The following is a 24,590-nucleotide window of genomic DNA, read 5'->3' on the forward strand; positions in this document are numbered from 1 at the left end:
TTTTTTACAAAAACTTCTATTTATTGTATATAAAAATTACATTAAAATTGTCAATTTTACACTTTTTAATTTCTAACAATAAAATTGGTCACTACAAAATAGTCCGTAAAGCGATCACACAATAGATTTATTATGCATTTGCAATCGCAAAACATTCTTAAAACTGTCCACATGACATTGACACCATAGTATCTTAATAGTAAATCAGCCCAAAACCCAACGCCGCTCGTGCCGAGCGCGGCGGCGCAGTACTGGCGCCCGCGCAACTACTGCGCCGATATATCAATCTTTAGTCTCGACGTGATAAAAATCGATAACCTGATTATCTGATATTAAACAATTATTTACAACAACATTTTCAACCAGATTTCTAAGCCCAAAATCAGAGTCTATTCTTCACGTAGGAGTCATCTATACCAAACGTCACATGTTTAGAGGGGAGAAAGGGGTCCGTATGAGGACAAAAGAGGCTTGAGACCTTAAGCTTTATGACGTCACATGTAACCAATCACACACTTAACAAATAAAAAAATCTTAAAAAACCTGCTAAAACTATCAATTTTGTAAATATGTGACGTCACAAAAGAGGGGTCACACAAAAGTGACAATGTGTGACAATGTATGTGACGTATGTTATAGAAAACCCCAAAGCATATCTTATTATTATCATCAAATGTATGACATTCGTGAAGTTTTTCCCGAGTTTTAAAAAGCGATACATTAGTATCACAAAGCGACGCATGTACAGTACAGAATACGCATGCACTATTATCAACGATTCATTACATCTAAGCTGAGTCTTATTGTGAACAATATACCAGTACTAAGCAAGCTTACGTCTAGCTCAAAACATTGTGATTAAACTTTACGTCCTTAACAATAGGCCCCTATTTGTACCTAACTTAAAACGTTGCCACCCTTTTGCAATTATAAAACATTATTATAAAGACTGAGGAGAGCACAGCACGTACTATCACAGCAATCGGCGAAACCCTATTGCCTCTAAAATTTAAGTTCAGATTTATTGCATATTTTGTTAACAAGTTTAGATACTCGTACATTTGTAGCCCCGCAACGGGAGCTTTTAAGGCCACGAAATAATTTTAACACGAAACAATGTCTCATATTTTATAACGTAACAACACTGTAACTTGCAAGCTTACTAGCAAGTATACATTAAGGTAACACGAAACAATTTACGGACGCAATTATCTGTGCCTAGTCTTCTATCATCGTTATTGTGAAAACAATACTAGTACATCGATCCGGGACTATTTTCACTTATTCTGCTTAACACATTTCAAATCAGGCCGATCACAGATTCAAATCAACCCCAACAGTGATCATGGTCGCCCTAACGGCACCGGTCGACGCTTATACGATCTCAACAAGACAGTTTAAATAATGTAATGCTATTTCTTCACATCATCATTCCGTTTGTATTAACCCTTTTTTCCGGATATTTTGTAAAGTGTAAAAATGTTTAAAAACGCTAACCGAAAAGAGTTAAGTATGTGCAATAGTCCCCTTAGCTACTACTATTATAGTGTCGAATCTAATCAGGAAGCAAAAGTTGAAATTGTAAGCGAGATTGACTGTGCAAGCGGTACCTTTGCGGAAGCCTACGCGCTCGTTAGAGAAAATCTAGAATATAGGACGATAGCCCCGATCCATAATAACTATGACTTAGGTATCAAGATAGTAGACTTAAAGATAGGAGAAATCTTAAGGTTGAATGTAACTAACTATAACAATATTTAGACATCATATAAATATTATAATTTGCTGTGGTCATATATTAACATAGTATCTTTAAGCAAAGTATTGTTCAATTACACACGCATTTTGTGCCATATTACATTTAGATAACCTCTGGAGTACACAATACAAACAATTTCACCGACATTACATTAAAAAAAATCATAACACAAAACAAAAGAAATAAACATTGCAAATAAAAACATATAAAGCTTTAACGACTAAAGTATAAGTTTGTACTGTTGAGAAAACAATTGTTTAGTGAGATAATTCGAGCAAACGCCACATACTACGTCTTTGTATATTACAATAGCAAATTTATTAAAGAGAAGCTTACTCATGCGGTTCCTCAATACTGTGAATGAAAAGTAGGAAGAGTAGTCAATTTCAACGTGAACATTTTGTCAAGATTGACTCGGTTTTTTTCAAGGTAATCCAGTACAGACAGATTAAAAAATACTATGTTTATGTTTTTCTATCGTGCAAATAAATGGTAATTATAAACTCAACTATATTTATTTGTATAAAATTCAACATAAGAAATTCTAATTGAGAATTATTTAAAGTTCTATTTTTAAATGTGGTTTCAAATGGTTACTTAAATAATTAATTTAAATGTACGTGACCCGAGGCCAAATTTCAAACGCATAATACAATCATTCGATAATCATCCGAATAATCGATACACTCATTCCATGTAATGATATAACGCATGGAAGACTCTAAATAGGTGGAAACATTTGTAAAAGTGGGTATAATGAAAATGTATGGGCGTGTACGTACGCGCGATGGAAGTTATACTTCTTTAGGTTATAAACTAAAAGCTGACACACACGACAAAAACTAACATACATACAATAATAAAGTAAATTACGGTAAATGTATTAGTAAATCTTCTTATCTGAAATTACAACACATTACATGAACATTCGTTCTGAAAGGTTTTTTTTACCTTTTCAGATGTAATTTTAGAATAGTATGTAGTAGCATGGATACTTAATTATTATGTATTTCATCACTATCTGCTTAATAAATTTGCAATGTTCACTTATGACATATAACTAAATGAATAAAAAAACTTTAAATCAATAATTCTTTCAATTATTGCATTAAACCAAATAAATCCTCATCTCGTTTGCATCAAACCCGAGAGCAAATGATTTTTTGATTTGAGCAATGATGAGCAGATGAAATGATCGTTATTGTAGCAATAAATCGTATTTAAATGTCTGTACACATTTTATCATAATGTTTATCCAATACGTAAGCCTTCTCTATCCATCCATTAACTATAAAACAAGGCACACTCACGACCCATTAACGGCTTACTTAATTTTGTCTTTTTGTGCATTTATTTCCGTTACAAAATAACAAACGCTCTAAAGAAGTATAACTTCCATAACATGCAACATACAGTTTATTTAAATTTATGAACGATGTGTATATTATGTTTACTTTGTGTCCTAATAAATCGATACACGAAAAATAAGCTCTATCATAAAGTTTAACACATAGCTTCCGAGAGTAAATACGAAATTCAGAACGTTTAAAGTACAATAAATGTGATCACTTAATGTTCAAACCACGTTCACATTAATATAACCTATCCCATAACGTATATCACAATATTTACTCATCACATCACATTTTCACTGCTTGTCACTTTCACTAAATTAACATTCACAAAGATAGATGCAAACTGTGAGACCTACAGGGATTAGGAACAATTTTAGCAGTGACGTCAAAGTGTGGGGCAATTGATTCGTGCTCACGGTTCTGTGTGTGTTAACTTTCAGCAAATAAAATGTGTGCATGTGTAGAAAAAAAAATGAACAAGCTATTATCAAACATTTTCTATTAGATAAAATTACATACTTTTGGAATTATCTATAGACTTTTGTAGATGATTGTCTATTCATAATGCCTGCCACACACACTACGGTGTAACGGAGAAGATTACCTGTTCAGGTATGCTTGCGCAGGTAGACCGGACTATCTGCGGGAATAGACCTGTGCAAATTTATGAACCTGTGCAGACGAGCGACGCAAGATCAAAAATCAATTCTTTCCTATGACACCGTGCGGCTTGTCATCGTCTTCAATCGATGCCATAGCAAACAAACTGAACACCGTTACGGTATACCGGAACGTCCCCATACACGCTACCGACGTACGGTAGACCTTTACAGGCAAACCTACGCAGGTAAACTGTCCAGTAGACCGTAGCTTGTATGGTTTACATTATGTTCAAAGGATGACACGCGTCACTGTCACATATTCAAACCGTTAACGACTCTGTAAGTCACACACAGAGCCGTGTTCATACACGAATGCAATATTAATAAAATGTGTTTTGAAGTTAGGCTTGAACATGTATATTTGGGATATAAAAGTGAGGCGAAATAAATATAAATGTGGTAAGCGATAGGGATTTTTACGAATAGGGGTGAATTTATCGAACAGATTAGCACGATATATTGACGAAACTTTTAGATCGTCTCATATGTACACATACGATTACTTTGAACAAGTATATTATATATTAAGCCCAAAGATCTTATAATTAAAGTGATAAAACAAAACGATCTGTTACTATAAAGTTGCAACTCTTTTATCAATAATTTTGAAAATGGGAGCAATGTTCGGCAGAGTTCTAATGCGATTTGAGGTGTAATAATGAACAAAAAAAAACATTAAACAATAAAAATATTTACAGCAATATGACTACGCGAAACCTATCGTAAAAAAATGATAGCCCTCATTCGTGAATTGGCTTACGGCTGAGAACAAAATAGTTCTAGACTTTTAATGATAAATTCATAAGATAATTAGTCTATAAACTAACTTCCGATGTACGATTCGGACGTGTCCTATAACAAACATGTTGCACTGATTATTTAATAAAACGGTGCGCAGTGAATATAATAGTAAAACTGTAAATCACAAACGATTACTCCTGGCGGCTAACGGTAGTTTCTGCGCCCTTGACACTGAGACTCCATCGGTATATAATTTGCTTAACAGTCACGTAACACGAAACAATCAGTGACTAGCGTACTGCCGCTAATGAGGGTAGTTTTCTACAGGCGTACGTAAAGGCGTTCCACACTCCCACGCACGACAACGATGACGTCACCGGGGGCGTGGAATGGCGGAGGGCCGAAGCCCCACAGTGCGGCGAGCGGCAGCACGGGGGCGTGGGGGTGCGGCGGTCAGGGCGCGGCCTCCTCGGCGAGCTCCTCGGCCAGCTCGCCGGGCTCGGCCGCCTCCAGCTCCGCGCCCGCGCACCGCCCCACGCTGCACTCCATCTCCGTGCTACAAATAATACAACCATATAATCACCTATACTCACGATCTAACCAATGACCATTACCAATTGTATAACCTAAGAATAAACTATGTATATATTTCAATAGATTCCTTGAATAATTGTTGTAAAGTTATTGTTACTTGGTCCAACATCTAATAATCAATCAACCATAGATATTACTAAATAACCGCTAGAATTTCGGTTATATAAACCTATAATGTTATAACGACTTTGAATAGGGTAAATACAATGACAGATTCATTGTGTTTACCCTATTCAAAGTCGTTATAACATTATAGGTTTAATAAGCTATCTAATACAATTATATACAATTGAGGATGTAAGAACCAAAGTAGTCTTAACTACAAAACCTATTTACAATATGGAGAAAAGTAAAAGTCCGTTCAGAAGTTGTTGCAAGGAGGTGTAGTCATACAATTTACTATGGCGACGCAATTCATTGAATATTCAGAGCGGACCAGCAGTTTTGCGCGGACTATACAATTTTTTTAAATTACGAAAATACAGATAGGTCAAAAATCATTAAAATGGAGTTAGGCCGCTCTGGCTCTAGCAGCCTCAATTCACAGTATAAAAATGTACTTACACGACGCTAACAGTGGATGCCTGCATCCTCGCGGTCTGCCACTGCTCGCTGGCCTCTATGGAGTCGAGCTGGTCCTCCGAGTGCGAGGCGGGCACGGGCGCGGGCTCGCTGACCGACACGGGCGACTCCAGGTTTATCAACGTGCCCGTCACCACCTCGGCTTTAGCCTCCTCCGTGGTCGAACTCGTCGATTGACTCGTGTCCACTGACTTCTGGATATCTGATAAACGGCACGAAACATAAAGTCAAAAATACTCATGTTATAAATTACAGATAAATGTTTATGGTACAGTACAGGTATGTTCTTGTTGTGTAGAGAATTTTTTTTTTTTATATTTGCTTACTACTCCCAGACTATAAGCTTAAGAGATTTAAATAAACTAAATGATTAAACAGTTAAGGCCTCAACATATAAACATGGAACAATAAAGGAAATAAAAAGAGTGAATAAAAATAATAATATAAGGCTCAAAGATATTATACATGTCTAGTTTTCGTGTCAAAAACAAAATTAAAATCAGAAAGGAGAAGGAGAAAATTTCAATTGATTTACGTATGACAGATAATGACCAATTGGTTCAATAATCTGTCTCCCATTTCGTAAAATTTGTACAGGATCTGTATAGTATATGCCTTTTACGGCGACACTCCATTTGGACATACACAATATCTTTGACAGGGTGAAGAGTTAAAGCATCTAGACCTGGAGCATGCATGTAGGTCAACCATTTCTTGACCGGTCGACTGTCACCGAACACGGACAGCACGTTGCCCTTCAGCGCATCTGAAAAGCAACGCGCGTGCACGCGTGTTAAGTAAGGGTCGGTATGCATGCACAATTATACAACTAAGCACAAAAGTACCGATTGTACTAAGGTTGTTGAAACATATAAGGCGTTTATCTACAAGCGAACACACATAAGCAGGACTGTGTACGTGTAACATACTTATCACTCATATATTGGTGTAAGTTATTTCAGACATCAAAGGCCATTTACAAATATAAAGGAATTACAAATATAGTCAGTGTAATAGACGTGACTACGTGTTACCTTGTGTCGCCTATTTTTTTTTTCTAAATATAAACTAAGGCTTGATTGTAGCAATGAGAAAGGCAATAAAGACTAAAAAAATGATTATAATTTTTAAAAATCAGACAAGTTTGACATCAATTAAGACATCAAGTTAATCACTATGAATATATAAAGATATTTTACAAAATGTATACAAATTACACTAAAGTTAATTGTACCAAAGTAAATTGATTTTAAATCTCAGGTGACATGGTGTAGTGCAAGTAAGTTCGTAAATAAATTGTTTTTCTAATTACTTACCTCGTCCTCATATAGAAGCCGTCGCTGGCCTGTCACTTTAAAACTTTACAACGAATGGGTTATGAAAATAAAATAAAACACGGCAGGAAATGTTAAATGTTACAAAGTCACTAGGTGGGATTTTCCTATTTTCTTAGCAACAACTAAAGGTGTATAATAAATGCGTAAACATGAACTATAGAAAAATAACGTCCTAATATAAAACGCCTCTAAGTTTTAGGAGGACGGTGATGTGAAAAATATTTTTAATTAAAAAATGTGTCATATTGCACTGTACGTACTTAATACTTAAAGCATTATAAGTACCTTCGATTTGTCTCCGATAAATTAGAGGGCATGATAAGTCTTTTTTGATGAATAATTTTGTCAATCATAGTAATGACTCTTTGTGTTGAACATCAGTCTTATTAGACAACCGTTTGTTTACGTACGGTGTAGGTCAGTACGGGTCTATAAGGATACGGGGATGTTGCGGATTGGTGGAGGGTTTTATTATATACAAGATAGTAGGGGGAGGAATAAGTGGGTACATACCGGGTTTGTGCCGGGGCTCGCAGCAGGGCGGCGGCGGCGGCGGCGGCGTGCGCAGCGGCCGCACGCGCACGCGGTAGAAGCGCGCTCCCCGCGGCATGTGGAACCTATTGCCGCTCTGTAACACACAATCAACCGCGTGTTACATATGACAGTAGCAATCGAATGTTGAATCGTACACCGTCAAGGTTACCCGTTATAAATTTATAAGACGTTCCAACTTAACATGCATTAGGAATATATTTAGGCTTAGTTAATTAAAAAAATACTACTATTATTTAAAAATACACGTCATTTCATAGTTACTTTCAAGCATACATACCTTTTTGGCATAACAATATTCTTTGGAATCGACTGTTGCAATACTGTACAATCGCCTCTCACTCTCACTTTTCATTTGTATACTGAGATCTAGCGCTGACAAGCAATCACTATGTACAAAGTACATTATATTCGCTTCCTGAAACAGAGTAAACGAAATATATATAAGTATGTATAATTTTGTAAACATACAACTTGTTTAATCAGTATAGGACATAAATTTCATGTCACAGTACGACTTTCTAAGATTGATTAGGAATCAGCTAATGAATTTTACATAATGGTGGAATACATCCTTCTACATTAGTATCATACAGAAAAAAATGAAAATGGTATTCATAATAAATTGTAATTGAGGGTTAAATGAACTAAAAAATCTACAGAAAATCCTCCTTAAAAATGTACTGAAAAAAAAACTGTAACTAATAGCATTTTTTTCCCTGCTTTAATAATCCAGCTTACAACTCTGTGTAAATAATGATAAAGTGTAATGCAGGTTACATTTCATCAAGACGCGTGTATTTAATAATTCGACTGACACGACTGAAACAAGCAACCTGTTTAAATAAAGTCATCATCTGACCTGCAGCACGGTGTAGTTGAGGTGCGAGGGGTCCCACAGCAGCAGCACGACGTTGCCGGGCAGGCACGAGGACAGGCTGAGCGTGCCGGCCGCCAGCCCCAGCGGCGTGTGCGTGCGCGCGCGACCCCGCCGCGACTCCTCGCGCTTCGGCGACGATCTGACACAACAAGTCACATTGTTAATTGAATATGAATAGCTACATGATTATATAGCCCGCTCCACACTCTCGCAAGAAAAGCACGAGAAACTAGAATGTGAAGCCGATACGAATCGGGATTTTCGCGATACTATATCCTATTAGATACTGCAATTGGTCTGACTTATACTATGTTTTAATACAATTCTATTCTGTAATCTTTTGTATAAATAATTTATTGAATATTTATATGTCATAATAATATGACTAGATATAATGAAACTGTAATATGTAAAACACCTTATTGTACCTATATCTATTAACTATCTGACCCGGCAAACTTTGTACCGCCTCAAAATCTATTTATCAAATATATTTCATATAAAATATAGCCTATGTTACTCGTGGATTATGTAGCTTTCAAATTGTGAAAGAATTTTTAAAATCGGTCCAGTTGTTTTTGAGCCTATTGACTACAATTAAACAAACAAAGTTTTCCTCTTTATAATATTAGTATAGACAAATAAACTATTTGATTTGATTTGTTATAGTCCGCGCCAAACTGCTAGTTTGCTCTGAAGTTGTTGCGAGCAGGTGCAGTCATACAATTTGTTAGACGACGCGATTCATTTCTATGTTCAGAGCGGACTAGCAGTTTTACACGGACTATACCATCAACGTAGTAATAACAATCGGAGACACAAAGTTTAATAACCATTTGACGTAATATTAAGTGACTTCTCAAAGCTGGCCTTTGAAAATCGTAAAAAAGATATTCAATACATACAGATGCAATTATACAAAAATAATTTAGCCATATATCTTGTCTTCTGATGGACGTGGTTATAGATAAGTTATAATTTCAATCTAAAATAAAGAAAATTTGAAATAGTCATATTAATTATTGCATCACTTCTATAACAAGACAGATACTACAAAAGAGAAAACTCATATAATCTTGTGCACACGTCATTTTAAGATACTACAGGTCAAAGGTCACGAAAATTGTGTCGTATTTCCTTTGGAACAGTCATATATACTAATAGACAAAGTAGCCAACCTTAAAGTTTCCTACAAATTGTATCTTAAGAAAATGATATATTGTCAACAATATTTTTTTCTTGCAAATAGCATAAAAATTCAAAAGTGCTCACATATTGTGTAACAAACTACAAATAACCTAACATTACGATTAATTCAGAGATCATTTTTTGTTTTAGCTCTTTGTTTGTTACTCTATCATAACGGAAGAATCTAATATTTATAAGTAGTATTTAAAATTTAATAGTATATAATTTCTATATCACATTCAAATATAGCTATTACATAAATCAGATATATGCTTCCTTGGTTGCTGTTGTTATGTATTTGACATTTTTACCCGATACAGGTTAAAATGTATGATCTTAAGAAATGATTTATAATCCAAGGAATACATTGTCTAATTTTTTATCACTTTACTTGCTAATAAGCACTATTGTTTATTAAACTTTACAATATATTTATTCGCTATCGTACATTTCAAATTTCTTTACGTACCTTTTTACTACAAACTTATCCTTGTTACTTGACAGTTACTTACATGTCTTAATGTTACGAAACGACTTAAATGTTTTAGTTAAATAAAACGCATCGGTACTTCCTTAGGTAGTATTTATTGCTGACCTTAATATCTACTTAAGTAGCTTAAACTCAATTGCAAATACACAAAAATGTACTAACATATAAACTACACTACTACGTTAAACTACTCTACATCACACTGCAACATAACATCTAGAGGTCAAGCAGCACACTAACTTGCAGTAGATACGAGCGCATTTACTGCAAGTTATAGTCCGCACCAAACTGCTAGTCCGCTCTGAAGTTGTTGTGAGCAGGTGTAGTCATACAATTTGCTATGGCGACGCGACTCAGTTCGATATTCAGAGCGGACTAGCAGTTTTACGCGGACTATACTATCTTACCTCCCGTCACTGTCTTCCTCCTTGCTCTTGTCCGCTTCTTCTGTCTTCTTCTCCAACTCTTTCTTTAAGTCCGTAACCTGTTGCTGTAGATGTGCTTTCTCGTTTTCAAGTGATGCCAACTGAAATTAATAAAATAATTTGAAAAATTATAGGAAGGGTCAATTTCTTTGTTTTATGGATTTTTATAAATATGTATTGCTGTACTTATGACTCCTTATCGCTTGACGGGATTAGGTTTAGTCAACTATAAAAACTTGTGCCGCGATCGCCATGAACATACATCGAGTCAAACACATCATTCCTGAAAATGGCATCTAGAAAAATATACCCAGACTCAGAACAAAAATCCAATTTCATCATCACCTTCTCGCTCAGCAGGCGGCGGCTCACGTCGTGTAGCGTCTTTTAGCGTTCTACTACTACTACTGGTAGAACCTTTTTGGTTCAACTCCGGCGGCACCACCGCCACAACTATTTCTCATAACAGCAGTATTAAGCGTTGCTGTGTTTTGGTTTAAAGGGTGTGGTAAGGGAGACATACTTTTCCGAGGCGTTCCAGCTTAGTCCTCAGGGGTAGCGGCTCATCTGTGGCCGACCTCAGGTAGGTATATCTAATCCTATCTGATTGGATTACAGATGATTACAGATGTCCATGGGCGGCGGTAGCCACTTACCATAAGGTGGACTGCATCCTCGTCTGCTACTCCCATATTATAAAATAAAGCCTGGCCGCCGGTGGAATCGTGTTGCAGGTGTACTAACCTGCGTACGCAGCAAGGTGTCCAGGTCGTTGGTCTCGGGGTCGGTGAGCTGCTGGATGGTGTCGCGGTACTTGCCGCACTCGCGCGTCGGCAGCTGCCGTTGCAGGTGTACTGACCTGCGTGCGCAGCAAGGTGTCCAGGTCGTTGGTCTCGGGGTCGGTGAGCTGCTGGATGGTGTCGCGGTACTTGCCGCACTCGCGTGTCGGCAGCTGCCGTTGCAGGTGTACTGACCTGCGTGCGCAGCAAGGTGTCCAGGTCGTTGGTCTCGGGGTCGGTGAGCTGCTGGATGGTGTCGCGGTACTTGCCGCACTCGCGCGTCGGCAGCTGCCGTTGCAGGTGTACTGACCTGCGTGCGCAGCAAGGTGTCCAGGTCGTTGGTCTCGGGGTCGGTGAGCTGCTGGATGGTGTCGCGGTACTTGCCGCACTCGCGCGTCAGCAGCTGCTCGCGCTCTCGCAGCAGCTCCAGCTGCCGGTCCTTCTCGCTCAGCAGACGGCGACTCACGTCGTTTATTGTCACCTGGATAGATGAAGACTCGTGTTGAATTATTTCTTCAACGTCATGACAAAATTTACAATAACATGATGAGATAAATATTAAGTTAATTATATATAATTTAAGAGATATTATTAACAGTAAAAAGTAAGAAATGTGAATAAACTCCGAATGTATTTTACTTTTCAAGTCACAAATAATCCTGCAAACTTTCACTTCTGACAACTACAACATATTGTAATGTAACGAAAAAGGTATCACTCCACTACTCCGCTCAACACAATGATACCGACAAAAAACCTCAAACAACCAGCCCGAATAAAATCAACTACAAAAGAATCAATACAGCTCTTTACAAAGGGTTATTCGAAATGTGCGTATACATCAATAGATTACCACGTACCTGTTTATCGGTCTCATATTTAGCCTTCAACAGAGCCAGCTCTGCATTCAGCTTCTGCTCGCATTCCGTTTTACACTTCTCCACCGCTTCCTTGATAGCCTCCTCTTTTTCCACTTCAGCATTCTCCTTGGTGTGCATGACGATTGCATTGTGACTAGTGATCTCGATCATATCCGTTCGCTCAATCTTCTCTAAGCTCGATTCTGATGGTGATCTATCCATGTTTGTAAGAGCTACTAGCCGGAACCTATAATTCGGAAGTTAAATGTGATACAATACAGTTATAGCTAAACGAGGGTATTGACCAAGAGCATTTGAGAATATACCAGTTCGGAGTTGATCAAACCTGTTCTAAGAAAGAGGATAACCGTGCATACACTTTTAAAACTTCAAAACCTTACAGTAACCATACCAATAACAGCACCGATATGTCAAATCAAACCACCAAGTAACATTAAAATCCTCAAACTTTTGAGTTAATACAACCAACAAATGTATAAAGCATGTGTCCCACCCGACCGACCCTTAACAAAAGCGTGTTTATCCGTTCTACTTAAGCTAACGCACTATTTTTAAAATCCACTTCCAAATGCTCATGATCTGTACAAAATAAGTTTATTGCGTAACACCTAAAATAGACAAACTCAAAAGTGACACCACCTATAATATCAAGCGTGAGCAAAATAATAATAAAAAAGTTGTACAAATTAAAATACATTTTAATTGATACGTAAGTATCGACCCATAAAACCACAATAAAAAGCATTTCGCAAATTAATTTACCTCGACCTTAAAGATTCGATCTCCGCCTTGTACTCCTGGTGCATCTTCTCCTGTAATTCCTTCATTTCCTTCTGCTTTTGTACTTCCGCGTCTTCAAACTTCTTCTCAAACATCTTTAACTCTTCGCGAGCCTTTTCCAATAAATCTTTAGTACCCTGATGTTCCGATTCTAATCTTTCGATATCTTTTTGATGTGCTACTTTTAATTCTTCCTTTTCAGATTTCAACAAACTAATTACGTCATCTTTTTCAGTAAGAGATGCTTTCATATCACTTAATTCTAATTCATGGTCGACCGTTAGCCTTTGGGTTTGTTCGCGGAATCTGATCGCCACTTGCTCATTATTCTTCTCCCATTCATCTATTATTTCTAAATGTTTTTCTTCAACATACTTCTTTTGTACATCCATATCGTCTTTTAGTTTAACCAACTCATCTTTGATAAAGCATATGCAAACTCTGACCAATCCGCACAACCTCGCCAATAGGTCTTGTAATTTTTCGATGTTTAATTTATCGATACTCATGTTGTCCTAAAACGATAAACATTAGACATTATTATTAGACAAAGCGCGTAGAATATATTTGCACCTTAGACGGACAAAGATACGCTATTAGACAAAAGCAGTACAACGGAAGTAAATAAAAACACTACACTAATGGCTATACGGGGCCGGTGAGACAGGAGCAACGAAAAATAACTAGTATAGCGTACACTCGGATGAGACCTTATTACTATGTTTGCTAAAAAATATATTCACTTTTAAGCTAACAACATTTTGATTCCTATTTTCATTACAGCCATATACCCTATTTGTGTTAAAAATATTTTTTGTTAATGTTGAATTATTTAATGACTGACTCCTAATTTAAAATGTAAAGATACATAGATCTAACAAGAAATAGATACGATACGAAAGGATATCTATTTTTTGTAAAGAAAATAATAAATGTAATGTAAATCGAAATGTCCCTAAAGGTCTCAACCGCGTGGCGCCATCTGTACGGTTGCGATGGGCACCTGTCGGTCATCCCGGCCCCAATCCAAGCTGGACGGTAGCGACTCCTCGATGTAAAACTCTGAATCGACAAACTCCTGGGGACTCTCAACCGTCTCCAGTATAACCGGTAGTGTTCGCACCTCAGTCACTGTGGATACGGCCATCGTTTCGGGAATGCAGGTGGTCGACGTGTCTACTTTCTGCTTTTGCGACCCACTTTGCCTACTTAGCTTCAAGAAATCCGTGTCCGTTTCCGATTCGAAGTCTTCCCTGTGGAAAAAGAACAATATGTAGTAATAAAGTAAAAGTTTTATCACATAATAGATTTTTGTGATTAGGTAAACTTACTTGTCCAGGTCAACTTGAATATCCACATCTTTTTCCTCGTGTTCCGACGCTATTAACCTGAAACACGTTATTAATCACCTGTTAAAATTATACCGTTGAAAGTGGTTATCGTAATAATATGACGTTCATGTTACTTATAATTGACAGATTATTTTTTTTTACCAAAATAAGTATTCTTCTACACACGGAGGCACGCACTCTCCAGCACGCATCTACGCACTCATTTGTACAAGCAAACGTGTGTAAGCAAATTTTCCTACCCTCATATATCCATGCAAAATTTCCTACCAAGAATCCTTTTGACTTCATTATCTACATGACTCATTACAGCGTATAAACGACAAACATCTTATACTTCGTACGTACCTTTGCTGAAAGAATTTGACGGTCGCCTCCATATCGTACTTAGGGACATCAGCTGCGAGTAGCGGGAAGGCGTTGGATATAAACTCTACATCCTCCTGCGTGATCGTGGGCAGTCGGGCGTCGAATGCGGGTGGCGCTTGCGTCGCGAAGGCCGGTGGTAGCTCCGTCATGCCGGGGAACAGGCTCCGGAGGAAGTGCCCTTCGAACAGTGTATTGAACTCCTGCCGCCTGCTGACCTCCTCGTCGTGGATCTTGAGCAACTTCTCCGCGAGGTCCGTCGCCCACTGAAATGATAATGTCAATTTTATATACATTTTGTTAATTAAAAGTTATCATTTTACTATGCTTTGACTATGTAACTGTTTACCCTTTAAAAGTGACAGTATTATATTACAATTTAACTGTATATTTTAATTAATAATATATTTTATAAAAAATGTGGACCATCAGAGAATGTTTGCTGATTTTATTAAGATGGTTGGGAAAGAAGTCCGTTTCATTGAGGGACTCGATTAATTGGATTAGTTTAAAAGATGTCACTTTTCCGTTGGAAAGTAACAGTTGTTTAAAAAAATAAACCATATTTTTATTTATGTAACTCTTCTAAATAAACACAAATTCGAAATGGCCAAGTTAATGTTTAACTTTCTGACGCGAAAAGCGAACAGTAATACCGTCATTTACATGTGCGTATATTTCTCACTGACACACCACAATCATTCTTTCGTACGAAACAAATAAAGACAACATCATTTTAGAATATAATCTTTACTGGAACGAGTTATATAGATAAAGACACCATCACTTTAATAAGATTACAATCTTTAAGCCAGCTCCACATTCTCGCGAGAAGGCGAGAAAAACCCGATTCGTATAGGCTTTTTTCGCGTTCTCGCGAGATACTCGCGAGAATGTGGAGCGGGCTTTACTGAAAAGAGTTATACAGATATAGATATAAGGTATAACCTGCAGATGCGCCCTCGAGAACGCCCGTCGTCTAGCGGCCTCGTGCAGCGCGCGCACGTAGACCGCGGGCGCGCGGTGCAGCTGCGCCACGATGCCGAAGTACCGCGCGAGCCGGTTGAAGCACTGGAACGACAGCATCGCGTGCGCGTCCTGCACCGACATCGAGTTCTCGATCATCAGCACCGCCCTGCGACACCACGCCGCGAACAACACATGTAGGAACGTTGTTACCGTGCGAGTGGATGGTGCGGTGACGTCATCGCAAAACCTTACTCTGACTATATGTGTGGTGGAAAATTCTATTTTGAAGGTGGCAAAACAGAGATACTATGAGCCATTTCAACTTAGTCTTTAGCGACAGCAACAGATCTGTAGTCGACCTCAAGACTCCTATTTAGATTTGTTTCACAATGACAGTGATTACTTAGTAGTAGTATAAAACGAACATAATAGAGAAGATCTGCAGCCTTAATATTTATCGACATTTCATTTTACATAGAAGTAATTTAAACCTTTATATAAAAAAAACTATTATAATTCTGCATAAATTACCAGTGTGTCAACAATGAGGACATTTATTTACTGTAAAGGAACTAATTCATTACATGATAATTAACTATTTGAACATATAAAGAATTAAAACAACAATAAAGTGTACTTACTCCAATCTCGCCTTCAGGATATGCGAGAGCTCATCCTTGGACTTGGAGATGCGCCGTCTGATGTCCACCAACACCTGATGACCCTTCAACAACTTCTCCAACTGGCGACCGTGGGATTGCACCAGCGTGGGCAGCACTGACGGGTCGCATGCTGCATTTAGACGTTCTCGATGCTGGAATGTAATAAAACCAATGATTCATACCAGATTCTAAGTAGTTAAAGAACTCTTTAGGAAGAGATCATACGCAAAATAATTTTAGCACTTCAAACAGTTTTCAAATATGAATTATTTATTATAAAAACCACATGTAGACCACACTGCTGCTCATGGATATCTGCACCCGATTACAAATAAGGAGTCCTACTTTTATTCAACCCGAGATGCATTTTACCTCTAAGAATTAAATTCAACTATTTATATAAAAATCAAACCAAAACATGCAAGCTTACAGATTTACAAGGACTATTCATTAAACTAACACAGTAGAACAGTTCCCTTTCTAATCTCTAATTTTGCTGTAGGCATCTTCTATACCTGAATAATAGAAGCGGCCTGATCTTTCTGGTCACGTTCCAGCTTCTTCACATCACTCAACAGCTGGTCGAGCCCGTACAGTCGGTCTTCTATACCCTTTATCTGTTTTAATCCATGTACGTTCGCGTACTCTAGTATGTGATACAGCTCCGCTTCACGTTCCTTTAAGGGCTCCGCATCAATCTAGTAATAAAAAATATAATATTAAAAAGTATGTTACATTTTAATATCCTTACGTATATCCATATGAATCCACGTATAAATTTTTTGAAAACTTAAAATGATTATCTTTTGGATAAGTGGCTTTCGAACAAGTACATTTGTAAGCAAAGTTTGCAAGCACTATTTATTGTTGGTTCTCCATATCGTCGTACACAAAATATATGACGCATGCTGTGAAACTGTTTACCCCAAAATAATGACTTACGTACACGTAATATTTATTTAAATAATCGCAAGAGTGAATTTAAGAAACATATTATGGACATTAGAACAATAGCAAAATACGCGCGACGCATAAAAATCTTATCGATTTTATGTAAATAACACTGTAAACAAACGTAATTTCAGCCGGCAGTCCTCAAAACCTATTTCGATAAGGAATTTGCGCTTTATGCCTTAGCACATGATTATTATTAAAGAACGTGATTAGCTGCTCTCAAGAAGGTTCTTTACACAGACGTAAGTCTTTATGAGAATGGTTGCGAAGATGATAAATTATTGTTATTCGACATAATTTTCTTCAACGTTAAATTAGTAACAGGCATGCCTATAACAGCTATGGATAATATAATTGAAATCCCATTACTACTAATTTCTATTTCTAACTAACCTACCTTCCTACTTCTACTTTGCATAAATTCTTACCAACTTCAATCCTTTTTCACAGTAGTCTATGATATCCTGCAAGGACGCTTTGTTCCCTTGCGCCAGGATCCAGTGCAGCAAGGTTGGTTCTTCCTTGCTATCCGTGGAGGTTGCCTTAAAGGTGACTCTCTCGTCGGACTCCCCGATCGGCTGAGCCGCCTCCGATGAAGTCGCCCCTTCATTACTTGAAGCATTCTTTTGATCGAATACTGAAAAGGGATAGATGACGGTAATAAAAAGATGTAACAAATGGTAATTGAAAAATGTATGTACTCGTAACTCCAGTAAATTGAATATTTAGGGTAGAAGATGCTGCATGACATGTTTTCTTGTTCTATGACTATATCATAAGAAAACTCACTGATAAAATTTATAGAAAAAATTAAATATATACTTATGTATGGCTTTATAGTCTTATTTGTATAGAAACAAACATCTAATATAAATATTCAACATTGCTTGGGTTTATTATGATATAGACTCAGAGCAAAAACAAAATAGAGAAAACCCCTCTAACAAAAGATTTAAGCGAATCTACCGAAATGTATAACGCCTTAAAAATAACAAACCCCTCATACACCAGCGAAAGTGATACAAATATATCTAGTCAAATATTACTTAAAAACTTATATTTTGTAATATTCGTCAAACCATCATTTAGAATCCTCCTATACATGTGCAGCGAAGCTTAGTCTTCCTCTTTTTTTCCGAGTACATAACCATAAAACAGATCATTTACATAAAGATAAATTGCGTGTTACGCTATCTAATGTGACATACATTGTTGTCGAATGCAAATATGTAATAATACATGCATGCATACACGCAAACTGATCACACGTAACCGCAATACACGTGGGGCTCGACCTATTGGGGCTTGTCCATACCATGACTCACATTGTATTAGCAAAATATGTGACATGGATACTACAAAAATTTAAAAAAAAAATTACAAACTAAATGTAACATTTATTCCTATTACGAACCCAATCTTTAGGCACATAGTATGATGTTGTGAAATGAATGTCGAAATTATAAAAAAATATTAAAAAAAGCAAAAGACATACAATATTACAATAAATTAATATCCGACTAACGGCAAAGCCACAAGAAGGCTTATTATATTATGTTCATAAATATGTTTAACTTTTTTTTCTTCGATGACAAATATTTAAATACAAATAGAATCTCACCGTCCTCATCCGACAACTTAAACACGCCCACACCGAAGTCTTGGGTACCCCTGTTCTCTGAGCTGCTATCCAAGGGTTGGCTTCTGTAGTGCTGGCCCTCGAAGTCGGTGTCCTCGAACACGTCGAAGGCTGAAAACCTGTGCGCCTCCGCGTTCAGTTGCAACGCCGGCAGGATGGGGATGGTGCCGAGCGACTCTAATACTACGGTCAGCCTGGGAAAGAAAACAAAGTATCTTAAGTTTTTTTATTTAAATAAAACTAGCAAATGACAAAAGACAATTAATCTTATTTCATAGACAAATCTCACAAGAAAGTCCTCAATCATTAGTTACGTTACATGACTTCGAAAGATAATAAATCTAGGCGATTTAATACTGTAGATTAATTCAAAACAAGTAATTTTCTAAAATACAGTAAAAATTTAGTTTTTATGTTTGCGTTAGATAAGTAAAGGATAGTACTACAAATAAAAACCCAAGAATTATTTACGTACGTTTTTAATTTATCCGCGTACTCTTCCTTTTTCTGCCGATGTTTCTTGAATGATTCCTTAAAATTTCTCGACCTCTCGCAAAATTCATTATAAATATCCTCTAAGTTCGCAACAACCGCTGTCCAACCCTGTTTAAAAACAATAACCAAAAAAATAAAGTAAATTCAATAATAACATAAAAAAACAGCTTTTTTACTATTCCTGCCATAGATTAGCCAACATTTGTACTTAAATGTAATATTAATATATACAATTTTCGCTTTATATTTTAGAATGAGAAAGTACTCACTTATCTTTGCAATAATAATTATAATTCAAGTATGAATTGAACAAATAAACAAAATTGTAGAAGTAAATATTCCACATATGAACCTGCTTTTAAGTTTAAAACTGACATGTAACCATATAGAGCATTTTCTAAATAACCTCAGATAAGGAGAGTTCTCTAATTGTACTAATCTTAAATAAATGTTTAGTAGAAGATCGCCATATGTTGGTTGTACAAACTATTTAAAAGACACATTTGTTACCAGGTAATTGAACTGCTATCTTAATCTGTCTGACAATACCAAAAATAAACTTTGATACATATCTGATGTATTAATGTTTTATAACGATATCTTCTATGGTCATAGGATTGCAATGAAACTCCGATAACACACCATATAATGAAACCAATGATTACTGTTTATATATATCTTTACATATGGTGCATTTATATAACAAAAAGAAATGAAGATATACTTTCTCTAAGGGTACCTTATCTAGGATCATATTATGTAATTTAACCTGTTGGGCGTGAAATTCCCCGCACACAGTAGTATCAGTGTGACACAAACATTAGTACTGCATAAATCAGTTATCAAAACAATACCATTATTGTTACAATAACAACAACACATACCTACAAAGCATAATACAAACAATATACTCCATAGCAGGAACACCCGATCTATGGGTGATCATGCCCAGAAACCATATTACATTTCTATATTATTTAAATATCCTCTTCCGTAAGTTCCATAATAGTATAAATACAACAGTAATAATCCGAGAAAGTATTCTGTTTACGAAAACCTTGCTTAAAATTACAACTTATTAAGGGAGTTTTAGGACATTCATAGAAAGTTCACCGACCTGATGCTGCAGATGTTGCTCATGCACCAGCTGCTCACAGCTCCTGGACACCTCGTGCGCGTACTCGCTGAACTGCTGGGCGAGGTTCGCGCACGATATCACTGTCCGCACGTTCGCCACCGACGAGCAACACATCTCCACGGCGCTCTTCAGCTCCGCCACAGACTTGCTGTCGAACGCGCTGCGAGTGTCGCTGCGGAACTCGCCCGTACTCAACTCCACTATTGGACTCAGATCGCCACAAACTAAAATAGATAATAAACACTAATAGAAGCACCGCATACTATCAATGCTACTACAATATATCAATCAATATATGACAAACAGAAGAATAAAATAGAATTGATTACAACTAAGTGTAAGTATATTCTACCTATGTTTACCCCAGTTATAAGTATAGTTTTAAGCAAATATAGTATTGATCAATTGAAAAATCAAACATAATATGCATAGTGAAAAATGAATTTTGTCTAGTTTCTTTTTGCTTACATTTTGGTAATCCTTATTACTACATAACTTATGATAACTACTATAAGTACCAAATATATACTTATATTAGTTAATTGACCTCGTAAACCAGATAAATTTATTAATTATGACACAGATATACTGTTAATTAAAATGATTATAATATAATTACTACTTACTGGAGGGTTTGAATCTGCTGTCCTTGACGGAAGGTTTGCTGAACATGTATATTGGGTTGGTGTCAGTGCCAGCACTGTATGAGGATACCATATGGTCTGATAGCAACACCTCACCACCACTCACGAGAAGCACCAAAGAGTTTGCAGGTATCTTGGTCTTTCTTTCTATTGCAGACTTCAAACTTGCAACACTAAAATTGTAAATGAAAAAACAATTTGTACATAAAACTATTATTTAGAGTTACATTAATAAATATTACTAATTATAGACCAATATTATTAATATTTGCACACAAGGCCAATTATTTAAACATGCATTATTTGACTGATTTTTATTAATTAAGTCATAATTTAGTGTTACTTTAATAATTATTTGAACAATTTACCTTTGTAAAGTAAGGTTCATGTCGTATGTGGTCATTTGACCAGCATCCACGTGAAACACATACAACATCTTTGCAGATTTTTAGCTGCTTGGCTTTATACAATAGACAAGCCTTTTGAATTCAGTAACTGTTACATCTGTATTTATAACCATGGAACTGGAATGAAGAAAAGGTTGTAATTGAATAGTTGTAGAGCCACTATCCTGTGGTCCTACTAATATATTTATCTAGAAAGTACAGTAGGTCTTGTTGCGGTGGAATGGCAAGGATGCCCGCGATCTTACATACAAAGCAAACATCTTAGTCCTCAAGAGTGACTGTGATCAGTTATATGGAGTTGGTAGCAGACATCAATGAGCAACAGTGATCACTCACCCAGAATTGGACTTTATACTTCATTCATACTTCAATATTATAAACAAAATAATGTATTAGCTAATGTGTAAAACAGTGATTTTATTGTAAACTGAAATTCATAGCATTTGTCTATTTGAATATAATTTTATAGCTTTGTACATCAAATATATTTTACCTCTTAGATAATTTGATGGAAATAAAAATTGACATTATATTATTACAATATCATGCCAAACTAGTATGTAACTTTTTAATTTATCGAGAAGCTTAAAATAAAGAAACCATTGTTAAATTCACAATATCGTTAAATTCTGGACATGGCAATTTATTTAAGTCCAACTAATTCACTGATTTACAAATTTAAATTATATAAAGTTATTTTCTATTCATCAATTCATAAGATTTTGTCCATAGTTTTAGCTGTGTATATTAGTATTTTATCAAAAACACTGATTTTAAAATACAGTGTAAACTCCATGTAACGTCACTCGATTTAACGACAAACTCTATAAAGCGTCGAAATCAATTGGCTTAGTTGGTTTAGCTTGTATTCCATACAATGATACACTCTACATAGCATTACACCCACTCTCAATAACGACCACAATTGAGTAAAAAAAGTACCTTTTAAGTTGCTAAAATTAGTAAAAACTGCGCACCAGTGTACGTTCTTTTGTCGCTTTATTATCCTAGCCCGCAATAAACTCGACTGTCGGCATCATGCATACGGAACTTTCTAAGAAATTCGTTCTTTTGTTTACCAAGATGCCTCAACATCAGAAGATATGAATAATATAATGAAAAAAATACAACAAAATTACTGGTGCAGCAAAAGACGTCAGACAAAAAAAAAACAACACGCAATAGCGTTCAAATAAGATTCTTTTATATGTACATAACTACTGACACTAGACTGAAATAAACTTTTTCTTTTCCTAATTCAGATTTTTCTTCTCTCCATTTAACGACCACTCTCTATAACGCCATAAAATGCACAGTCCCTTCAGTGCCGTTATATAGAGTTTACACTGTATTTAGTTATTTAAAACCATCTTGTTAAACACATTACTTTTTAAAATGACTTTACATATATTTTTAACTAAGAAATATCTACACAAATTAAAGTTATCTACGCGCTATTTCTTGAGCTGAAATTTTTTCAAACATAAATGCCCCAAATTTATTATAAATAAATGTGCTCAATAATCATTAATATAACCAAATAATAGACAAAATTATAAATTTCATTAAAATTCCAACAATAACGCCTAAATAAAAAACTATTTTTGTTACACAAAGTATGGTTCTAGTAGATAGAACAGAAACATAATAATAAACAGTACGTACTGACTAAAATTAACACAAACGTCAAAAGCACTAACAAATTATTATAGTTGCATATTATTACAAGCAATGATACATAACTATACACTTACACATTGAAAACTTTAGTGAAAATTAAGTAAATTACAGTTTTCTATCAAAACGGAACGTGTTGTTTTTTGCGTTTGAACAACAAAGATCCAATACTTACACAAAATGAACGTCACTTATTATCCTACCAGATCATGTCTTGCACATCAACGATATCAATAGAAACGAATTAATATCATTTTAACGATATTTACAATCTAATGAGTACAACCAAACACCAAATAATCCGAATTTTAAAATTATTTTCTTGAGGTCATAGTCAATACAGTCATAATACCACCATTGCTTGATAGACGTAAACTAAACTCAGCTGACAGTTGTAATGTTGCTGTTATAAAAGATGGCCTCCTTAGGTTCACGTTTAAGAAAGTTGATTTTTATTAGTTGAAAAAATTTACTACCATCTCAATATACTTATATAATCACATTTTTTACATTAATAATTATGTGTTAAATCCCATCCATATTATGAAAAATATTAATTGTCAGTGTGAAGTTCACCTAAATAGAACCAGAGACGTCACATTTCAATGTCAGCCGTCAGTAAATGATAAATGACCGCGTCATGATTATTATGATCTATGGTCGTCAAACAGAAGATTTAAAGATCGATCCATAGATTACCCAGAAACTATTTAGGGGTATATCTCACAGAGCAGTTTTAAGCCGATTTCACGCACGATTACGACATCGTAACAAAGAGAACATGAAAATGTTGGTAATAGCCTAATAGGCGTTTTGCGGACGTCACGCCGTGCACGCGACAGAGTGATCGAGATAGAAAATTAAATGTCGATCTCCGTCCGACAGGCTTGCAATTTTGTTATGCCAAGTTCGCGGGCTCTTCCGCAACGATCTCCCTAACTGAACAAAACTATGGTCTCGTGTTTTAAAATAAATCAGCTGTTCCACGTAACATGTTCCAAAGTTGACAAATAAAAGTCCGTCTGTGATCGACAAACACTCCGTGGTTCCATGGGAAAATGCCCTTAGGCTAACGGATATTCCGTCTACGTCGTACTTGCTTAGTTTCGTACATCTTTTATTCGAGTTTCGAACTTTTTGAACTAGCCAGTAGCCCAATACAAAACTTCTAAAATACCTAACTACGACTACAATAATTTTAATTGTAATTCATGACTCTTCGTCTTGGTGCATGTATACTATGCAACCAATGATATTTTATATTACCTACATAATAATATATCTA

The 24,590-nt window shown here is 36.1% G+C and overlaps 1 protein-coding gene across 4 annotated transcripts; it reads right to left on the minus strand.

Annotated features, from left to right (window-relative positions):
* On the minus strand, window positions 1-23,688 carry Atg17 (autophagy-related 17). Of its 4 annotated transcripts, XM_073080243.1 has the most exons (23): window positions 23,481-23,688; window positions 21,590-21,745; window positions 21,204-21,394; window positions 20,557-20,801; window positions 19,420-19,547; window positions 18,927-19,138; window positions 17,734-17,942; window positions 16,867-17,049; window positions 16,331-16,503; window positions 15,669-15,855; window positions 14,703-14,986; window positions 14,337-14,393; window positions 14,129-14,258; window positions 12,988-13,520; window positions 12,205-12,451; window positions 11,655-11,825; window positions 10,548-10,666; window positions 8,445-8,601; window positions 7,863-8,000; window positions 7,544-7,658; window positions 6,379-6,459; window positions 5,676-5,895; window positions 1-5,073 (listed from the first exon to the last, which is right to left on the minus strand). In XM_073080243.1, the coding sequence occupies exons 2-23, from the start codon at window positions 21,655-21,657 to the stop codon at window positions 4,971-4,973; spliced, it is 3,951 nt and encodes a 1,316-aa protein (XP_072936344.1). In that variant the 5' UTR covers window positions 21,658-21,745; window positions 23,481-23,688; the 3' UTR covers window positions 1-4,970. The 4 variants fall into 4 exon arrangements, 2 of the variants coding, with proteins under 2 accessions (XP_072936344.1, XP_072936343.1); XR_012102899.1 differs by lacking the exons at window positions 1-5,073; window positions 5,676-5,895; window positions 6,379-6,459; window positions 7,544-7,658; window positions 7,863-8,000 and having other exon boundaries at window positions 8,468-8,601; window positions 11,425-11,825; window positions 12,994-13,520; XR_012102898.1 differs by lacking the exons at window positions 1-5,073; window positions 5,676-5,895; window positions 6,379-6,459; window positions 7,544-7,658; window positions 7,863-8,000 and having other exon boundaries at window positions 8,468-8,601; window positions 11,425-11,825.
* Between the last annotated feature and the right edge of the window lie 902 nt (window positions 23,689-24,590).

The sequence above is a fragment of the Epargyreus clarus genome, unplaced genomic scaffold (genome assembly GCF_041222505.1).
Source record: "Epargyreus clarus isolate Ecla_fem2 unplaced genomic scaffold, WU_Ecla_fem_2.2 ptg000015l, whole genome shotgun sequence".
In the NCBI taxonomy this organism is placed as follows: domain Eukaryota; kingdom Metazoa; phylum Arthropoda; class Insecta; order Lepidoptera; family Hesperiidae; genus Epargyreus; species Epargyreus clarus.